Source organism: Oncorhynchus nerka, linkage group LG22 (assembly GCF_034236695.1).
Source record: "Oncorhynchus nerka isolate Pitt River linkage group LG22, Oner_Uvic_2.0, whole genome shotgun sequence".
Lineage (NCBI taxonomy): Eukaryota > Metazoa > Chordata > Actinopteri > Salmoniformes > Salmonidae > Oncorhynchus > Oncorhynchus nerka.
Window position 1 is genome coordinate 59,558,443 of NC_088417.1, and position 9,812 is coordinate 59,568,254.

General features: G+C 41.1%; 1 protein-coding gene across 4 annotated transcripts in view; it reads right to left on the minus strand.

Moving 5' to 3' along the window:
- The window catches only part of LOC115105416 (roundabout homolog 2-like), a 120,704-nt gene extending 113,622 nt beyond the window's left edge, over positions 1–7,082 (minus strand). For all 4 annotated transcript variants that reach the window (XM_065007287.1, XM_029627447.2, XM_029627445.2 and 1 more), the window contains exon 1: positions 6,484–7,082. In XM_065007287.1, coding sequence (XP_064863359.1) covers positions 6,484–6,553 — 70 coding nt within the window. In that variant the 5' untranslated portion in view covers positions 6,554–7,082. The remainder of the gene's footprint in view (positions 1–6,483) is intronic.
- Between the last annotated feature and the right edge of the window lie 2,730 nt (positions 7,083–9,812).

A 9,812-nucleotide genomic window follows, 5' to 3' on the forward strand; every position in this document is an offset into this window, starting at 1 on the left:
AGGTCTTAGAATTTCCTTGAAAAATGGGCAAAAATCCCAGTGGCTAGATGTGCCAAGCTTATAGAGTCATACCCCAAGAGACTTGCAATTACAATTGCTGCAAAAGGTGGCTCTACAAAGTATTGACTTTGGGGGGGTGAATAGTTATGCATGCTCAGGTTCAGTTTTTTTGTCTTATTACTTGTTTGTTTCACAATAAAATATATTTTGTATCTTCAAAGTGGTAGGCATGTGGTGTAAATCAAATGATACAAATTTTAATTCCAGGTTGTAAGGCAACAAAATAGGAAAAATGCCAAGGGGGTGAATATTTTCACAAGCCACTGTAAAGGATGGACATAAAAGGAAATGGTGCAAACAGCAAGCAGAGGAATTCTTTGTGGAGAAAGATCTTCTTCCTGTTACATCCTGACCTTAGTTCCTTTTTTATTTTAGTTTGGTCAGGGCGTGAGTTGGGGTGGGCATTCTATGTTTTGTTCTTGTGTTTATATTTCTATGTGTTTGGCCTGGTATGGTTCCCAATCAGAGGCAGCAGTCAATCGTTGTCTCTGCTTGAGAACCATACTTAGGTAGCCTGTTTTCCCACTTTTGTTTGTGAGTGGTTATTTTCCGTTTCAGTGTTTTCACCATACGGGACTGTTTCGGTTTTCCTTTATTCTCTTGTTCTTTTGTATTCAGTGTTCAGTTTATTAAAGTTATCATGGACACGTATCACACTGCATATTGGTCCGATCCTTCCTACTCCTCCTCAGAAGAGGAGGAAAACCGTTACACTTCCCTTCTCATCTGTAAATACATCTCACTACTTATCATATATTGCCTATTTGAGACTAATCTGACAGGAACTTTTCCTAATGATGGATGCAAAAGTCAAGGAATCGATGACAGCAGCTGCGAAATTTTCTCCTACTCTGACAGGGAATCAGTCACCTTGAGAAACCAAGGAAAGTAAATTATGAATGATCAAACAATAGCCTTGCTGAACCTTCGAAGTGCTCAAGTCTGCAAAGTATAAATGATCCCCCTGCCAATTTGTGGAATCCCTGCCAGATGCTTCAGGTGACAGCAAGACTTACAGGTGTGGGAGGGCGCCCATTTTTATTACGCATCTCATTTTGGATGTTGACAGAACATTTGAAAAGTGGCTGCACTTTTGTGGATCCCCTACCTGCGCTGCTTCAAAGCTGCATGACAGACAGACACGTCCTTCGCCGAAGAGACACTTTTTTAACAGATAAGATCGTCTGTTTGACCTACTGCTGCATCTTACGAAAACCAAGTCTGTTGTCAGGCAGACACTTGAAACACTTCAGTGGAGGGAAATACAGGCTACTGGTGGAGAGAGAACAGATTGATAACTCCATTCTATCCCCAATTTCTCTTTACCATATGCTAGATTGTACGGCTTGGGGGACACACATTGTTTGTATAAACAAGGCAACTGAACATTTAGATAATTAAACTTAATTCATTTTCTATTTGTGCCATACTCATCTGACCTTGACCAGAAACTGCTGAGCAATTATAACTGTCCACCGAATAATATGCTGTGGATGCTATATAATGGGTACTACCACTACTACAGGTGATTGGTTTTGGCAAATAAGACTGGCTGGGAGTCTATTTCCAAATAGCTGTAGTAGTGAAGGACGGGAGAGTGGCAGTATGAGAAGTGGAGGTGAGGAAGTGTGTGTGTGTGTGCTCAGAGTCATTAGACTGAGAGCTCCTGATGGGAGTGTTCACATGGCAGCGGGCCACTGCTGTTTGATGCGCCCTTCAGAGGGGACCAAGTTGCCTACTAGTTTAATCAGCGGGGAACCATCCAAATATAGCTGCAGACAATGATACTGGGCTGAAGTGGTGCACTACACACACACACACACACACACACACACACAAACACACTCTCGCAAGCACCAAGTATTGATTTAATACGAAAACACAATGCCACACGAATGGTAAACACATACAGCGTATACACAGTGCATTCACAGACGCATCTACACCAAACAAACAAACAAAAACATTTGACTGCCCTAGACATGCTGCCTCTCCCTGACAGACAAACAGACACAGGGTCTTGTGAGGTCTGGGCAGGGCAGTGGGGTGGGGTGGCTGTGTGAATATGTCGTCTGAGTGGAGTAGGACAGCTTTTCTGCTGTGCTCCAGTGCCCATGCTGTCTTTATCACCACAGCGCCGCTCGGCCTCACAGGTCACTCCCCCTGCGTCTCACATATGCTCTCTCCCCCACACACACACACACACCATTTATTACAAAAGGGAATTTTCAAAACACTTGGTGGTACATGCTGTAGTAGACAGTGCATTATGGATGTGCCCCATGCTAGGGGGCAACAAGGGAACAGGGAAGTCCTATGGGGAAGAGTTGTGTTGCTTGTGTGAGCATGCTGTAAGTTATAGATATGTTACAGACAAGACAGGTCCTTTTTTTGTGAGTAAACAAAGGAAAAGTGATCGTCTGTTTTACCTACAGCTCTCTGTTGTTAAACAGACACTTGAAACATGTACACTCTTAGAAAAAAAGGTTCCAAATGGTTTTTCGGCTGTCCCCATATAAGAACCATTTTTGGTTCCAGGTAGAACCCTTTTGGGTTCCATGTAGAACCCTCTGCGGAAAGGAACGGGAACGGCCAAAGAAACCTTTTACGCTCTAAATGGCACCTTTTTCTCTAAGAGTGTAGGTAGGTAAGCAGACAGACGGGTAGGTGAATGGACAGTCATGGGTTACAGGAGGACTGCAAATGAACTGTTATTTTCTGTGCTTGTATGCATGTCTGGGTGGATATGCACAATGACAGGGCCTACTGCGTTCTCATTTTCCGATGTACATTCTTTGCTCCTTTCTTATTCCACAACTGGAATTAGATGCCTTTATACTCTAAAGATCCAACAGATCATTGTGTCACAACAGGTGACTCACATTTCAGAAGGAAAATGGCTGAACCCAGTGTGTTTTCACCTTGTTTCATTTGGCTAAACTGGAGGAGGCTTTAAATAAACAAATGTGTACCAACTAAACACAGAACAGGGGGGTCACAGCAATTGCTTTAATTAATTTGTAATTCAATCGTTTTAACCGATATCTCTGAAATCGAAAACAATTTGAAAGCCTCTGCAGACAAAATGTGGGGGGTGGGACATGCAGTGTTCGAAATGTCTTCTTTCTCAGCCCACATCACATGTTCTGCATATAACTATACATAGTCCTCAAGTAGTAGAAGTTCAACAGAATATACAGAAAATATTGTTGACAGCTTAAGTCGACAGTGACAGGACAAATAATTTGTTCTATGAATTATATTTCTATTCCACAGCCAAGTGATAAGAAATCCATTCCATGCATTATATTTCTATGACAAAACTTTAAAAAATCCTGAGAAACAGAAAGCTCACTGTAACAGTCAGCAGCAGCTCCTACATTGTTGTTCCTTCTCTCTCTCTCTCTCTCTCTTATACTCACTCTCTCTTACACTCACTCTCTCTCTCTTACACTCACTCTCTCTCTCTCTCTATTTCAGTGTGTGACCAGCGCTAGGGGCTCAGCGTCCCCACAACCTTTCATCTTCATCATCCCCACAATGTCCCCCATAACCACTGGACTACTGGAACTAATGCCCTCGGCCATTAAGCTGTCTGAAACTTGGGGCCCTGGCCCAGGGGCCCGTCGGATTGATGCCACACTGGTATTGTTGAGGTCCCTGTGGCTCGTTTTCACCTCGGACAGCTGCAGTGGAGCTCTTTGAGGTCTGGAGAGAGGTGCTGTCAGCAGCCACTGCTAAATAGAGTCCCCCTGTGGTTTGGTTGGTTTCTTTTGATGCCTGGGTGAACTGGAAATACCTCAACCCTGTCTGGTAGTGGCAAAGAGGTCAGGGTGACTCATTTTAGCCCTTGGAATAACAATGTTTTGTTCAAACAGACTTAACTGAACTCCAATTGACTATTCCTGCCTGTTGATGGGTATTTTAGTGTGAGCTTATGATAACTGACCTTGGCTGATGACAATCAGCAGACATTGAGCAAACTGGGGAATATCATTATTCTTTTAATAGTTAGAGTGAATTAGGGTTTGACCATGTATTTATGCCTGGTTAGCTGAGTCACACTATGGAAGATGGATCAACTCAACAGCTCATGCCAACACCTCCCAAGTTATTGGCAACTTGATTGATCTGCTTGATAACAGATGAAAAGAGGAGCGATGAGGGGGACTGGTTGTGTGTGTGTGTGTGTGTGTGTGTGTGTGTGTGTGTGTGTGTGTGTGTGTGTGTGTGTGTATCTAAGAGGCAACAGAGGGTTCTGACTGTGTCTTGCCTAACTCTCCCTCTGTCTTGATCTGTCTGTCTGAGTTGGGTGTCTCGCTGACTGTAGATCTTGCTAGATCCTGTCAAAGTGATAATTTTAGACCAGAACCAAGATGATTAAGATGTCTGGTTCCCTCACTTGGGGATGTGGCTGTCTGTCTACTATATGTTTACTGCGCTGGTTGCAGTCACATGTCTCAGACAGTGTTTACAACAGACAAACAGGAAGAGCCTTCATCCCTGTTACCCATCAACAGTCTTTGACATTCACGTCACCGTTTAGGTAATGGCTCACTGAGTTACTGGAGATGACACAGAGATGCATAGATGCTATGGGTGAATTAAGGGACATGTCAGGGGCTGGTGTAACCCAGACACAAATGTAGCAATTAGATGTACATGTATGTCTCTTAACATTTCGCAATAACAGCACTGTAGTTATGCAGTTATCATAATGCTTTCTTTGCTTTCCGCTATCGTTTGTCAACAACGGTTCTAAATGTTTCAAATGTGCAGTAAAATGTAAACACAAATCATCCTCAAACACCTATTAATGACTTTAAAACTATTAAAGCTTAGCTATTGGTTATAGGCTATTCTCCACCGAGATCTTGTCTGAGACGTGTGTGTACTGTAATGAAGATCAAAGTCAAAAGGTTAGATCCCGTCTTTTTGGCCTCGTTAAAGACCTGTTTGGGGATGGTCATGAGAAAACGTACAGCTGTTCTGCTGCAATTTCCCAGCGATTTCAAAAGGAGCCGAGCAAACGCATGGCCCTCTCCCATTCAGTCATTCAGGAGACTGGCAATAGGGTTGACAAACTAGCGACTGGGTTGACTGAGGGTCACCTTACTGACAAACTGAAGCCAGCGATTGAAACTTGACCCTGGCCCCCTGTTGAAGGCTTTTATCAGGTGTGGAAAGGTGATGGGAGATAGCTGGAGGGACCTTCAGCGCATAGTGAGAATGGTTGGTGGCAACTTTTTTTTAGAATGGTGACATGTACAGTGGAAAACAGCTTGCGTCGACACATGGACACGTAGGATATTTGGACTAAGAGAAGACAAACTGGTCTTTTTTTATGGCTAAAATGACATTGATTCAATTTGAGGTTATGGGGACATTGAATTAGGAAGATTTGGCAAAGCTGCAAATGAGTGTGCGTTGAATTTAGCCTTGTAGACCCATAGGAGCATCTGGAATCATTGAAGGAGTGCTTTTCCAGATGTTGTCATGCTCTGGGTTCATAGTCAATGTTTACAGCCTTGTAAAAGCCAGCTCCAGCAGTATTTGGCAGGGCCCGATACACCACGCTGTCAGAAACGGCATCTGCGTACGACCGGGAATACTGCCAAGTGGCAATACGACATGCAATGTTATGGTATTATTTGTATTACGAGTTAAGAGTTTCTCTTGAGAAGAATCCATTGTCTGTGACAAAACTCAGTGAAACTAAATTATGTTATTAATGCATACTGTATTATTATATGTTTTGTTAGGCACAACTGCAACATTCTACTGTTCGAATTCTGTCCCTCTCTCCTGTCCTTAGATATTCAGGAATACAGATCTTGAAGACACAATCACAAAAGAGGTCAACATGTTGCCAAGGTCCCCAAGCCAGCCATGTTTCCTCTCTCAAACTGAGTTGACATAATTGAAGTGGTGTCCCTCCCAATGGTATCACTGAATAGTTATTAATGTGACTGCTCAGGTATTGTCAATGTGGCTTCATAAACATTTCTCCCCTCCCTGACGTATTTTCCTCATTTAAAGGTATAACCAATAATCTGCGATGAGCTGAAAAATTGATGGATTAAGGATGAGCATCTACGGACATTCTTTATAATGTGGTAATTAGCATATCAACCCTTTTGATTTAAAAGTTTTGAGCAAAATGCACAAAATGTACATATTTTTTATACAAGATCACTCATAAATATTTGTTTTACTGGGCCTATACCAAGACGAATAAAGGTGAATGAGCGTCTGTCACTGAAGCCTTGTGTGTCAAATAAACCACACATTCATATCATTGGCTATTGGACCAAGAGTGCCTCAAAAAAAAACAAAGCATCACACTTAATAACTTATTTATAGGAAAAATCATTACGCATGAAGTATAAGAAATATGATAATTGTATCATGCATTGAACTTACCAAAAACGAAACCAATAAGCGCAAAAATAACCGGTAGGGTATCCAACGTGAGGCGAACCTCCATTACCATCTGGTGTATGATAAAATTGTCTTCAAACAATAAAAGTTTCTCAGGTATCCCCCTCAAAAACTCCAAATTATCCAAATGTAGGTACGGTCTGTCAAGTCTACAGAAGCCGACTCCGACAACTTTGGAAAGTCAGCCCCACACGCTGAGACAATTTCTACGACTTCACCACTTGCAGCATCACAAGTGCTTCAGAAAGACTACATACAACATTCTTAAGAATAAGTTCCTTAAGGTGTTTTCTTATATCTGAAGGATGGCAAATTTACGCGCCTGGATACGGTCGGGAGTAGAGTGAAGATGCTCTATTTTCTTAGATTTATCTGCCGCTGTCACCGTATTGTTTGTTGATGGGATTTTTTTCATAACGCTGTCCAGATTTACATTTAGCCCACGATGTTAGGCTGTCTACCCCCGAGTCCAGGTTGCTTGGTATTGAGAATCAACTTCCTCGTCAAAAAGGTCACTTCTGTGACAGTATGTGCAGTTTCATTCTTGATAGAGACTTTCTTATTTATCTTCTCCCATTCCATCCTCTCTCTTGAATGAACTGAATTACAAACCTCTTTTATCGCCAACACGCTCTCGTGGCTAAAGCCCACCCCCTAGCCCCAGTCTATAGTAGTCAAAACAGTGAACACTCTTAAAGAGACAGTGAAGAAATATTTCGCATAACTTTCTTAGAATTGACAAAATCATGCACAAATTACACACACCATGTTGCGCATTTGTTTACCCATTGCTGCAAACAGATCAATAGAATGTATTACTCTCAACTCATTCCATAAAAAGAGGTCAGTTTGTGTCAAGATAATATTTTCACATCAAATTGCATGAATGGCATATGGTCAGTTGAACAATTGTTTTAATTGTGGGAGATTTTGTATTTCCAGTTACAGAGTTCAAGTAAATTCCATTACGAATGCTAGGCCTATCTATAGTCATCTTTTTCAATTTCCATGGGGTACGTTGATTCACAATATTCACATGAAAACGTATTCACCACTATGTGCATTTCATTTACCTTGGGATAATGGCATCAAAAACGTGATGGTGGATTGAATTCAAATGTAAACATATCATATGCTTACATATGAAAAGACACACACCAGGACTCCCAATCACATTGACTAGGCATTAGACCTATGTGATGTTATTTACGTAAAGCAGGCAATAAAACAGACGTTCTAAAGTCTTCCAGGTCCAATGCAGCAGTTTTTATCTAAACACAAAATCATTTCTGGGAAAAAATTAAGTACCTCACTGTGATTGTTTTCAATTTAAATCCTCAAAAATAAACACAAATAGCTTCTTAGCAAATAGCAATGTGTCGAGCAAGAATTTTGTCAGGACTGTGGTTTGAGTGGGGAGGGGAAAACGGAAAACTAGTTGTTATTGGCAGAGAGGTTTAGAAATCTCTTTCTTATTGGTCTATTAACTAATTTACCATCTGGTGATGTCACCAGGCAGGCCAAAACTTCCTAGCACCAAAACAGGCCAACATTTCAGCCAGTCTTTTCAAACAGCTCTTACACTTAAAGGGCTTTATCATCATTTTCATAACTTCACAATTTTATTACAACGTCATAGCATGGAAATGTAAATGAAACTCGGAAGATTTTTGTTTTTGACAGCACTGGGCCTTTAACAAACCCCATCTGAAGGAGGGCCTTGTCTTGAATTGATGGAAGAAAGAAAGGCAAAATTACATGTGCTTGGAGATAGGGGCAAACTGCAGAGTATGAGATGTGACAGAGCAGGACATAGCGGGATCCATCAAATCCCACAGTGGGAAATAATACGGAGTGATTGGATAGAGTGCCGCTCGGCCAAATAAAAATGACGTATTGCAAAATACCCAAGTAAACACACGGTGCTTGACATTCATAGAAATGCGTTGGGAGATGACATTTACTGAGCTGCCTGTGCATATTAATGTGTAAAGACTTCACTACTGTGCATAGGGACTGGGATATTATCATGTTTCATTGGTATTCTGGTGCAGGCCACTATTGTAGATTTAACTAATAATGTTTTAGAAATCCATGCATTCTAACACAATCTACAAAATCTAATCTAATAACACTAACTTGAATACATCCTCCTTCTAAAGCACTACAACACATAGGAAAGTACCCCTAACTGTGAATACCCTTGATATCATCATGTTTCATGCATGTGCGTGTTTAACCTAATTACGAAAACTGATTCATTGAGCTCCAGTGCGTAATTGAATAAAACACGATGATGCAGTCCCTAAATACATTTCAGCTTGTCTATGACGGATGACGATAGTTTGGGACCCGCATCAAACATTTGGTCAAGCTGTCAGCGAAATGGTGCAGTCGATGAATTTAGACATATTATCCAGCAGATATCATATTATGGCCAGCAGCCTATTAACATGGTTGGATGCTGTGTCTCGGCCCCAGAGGTACTTCAGTTTTAGGGGGGGGTGATCTTTCTATTGCTGTGCCTCTGCTTCATTTGTCACACCTTGCTGTTTGAAGCAAATTATCATCAGGTATTACAAATACTAAATCGGGTGAACATGGCCTTTTTGAAATATTTGAAAAGACGCAGTTGGGGGTTCTCTCTCCCCTCCGTTCTTTTCGTCATTAGCATAAAAAAAAAATCACATTTCTCTGTGAGTTGTTGTGGGCAGAAGTCCAATAAAAGTCATAAACAGCTCAATGCTTGAAGCACAGCGAAGAGCTGCTGGCAAACGCACAAAAGTGCTGTTTGAATGAATGAGCCTGCACCTACCACCACTCAATCAGACTGCTCTATCAAATATCAAATCATAATATATAATATAATAACTCACAGAAATACGAGCCTTATGTGGTCAAATCCGGAAACTATCATTTCGGAATTTTTTTTTTTATTCTTTCAGTGAAATACGGAACCGTTCCGTATTTTATCTAACAGGTGGCATTCAGAAGTCTAAATATTCCTGTTACATTGCTCAACCTTCAATGTTATCTCATAATTATGTAAAATTCTGGCAAATTAGTTCGCAACGAGCCAGGTGGCCCAAACTGTTGCATATACCCTGACTCTGCATGTAATGAACGCAAGAGAAGTGACACAATTTCCCTAGTTTAATATTGCCTGCTAACCTGGATTTATTTTAACTAAATATGCAGGTTTGAAAATATATACTTCTGTGTATTGATTTTAAGAAAGATATTGATGTTTATGGTTAGGTACATTCGCGCAACGATTGTGCTTTTTTTCCGCAAATGTGCTCTTGGTAAAT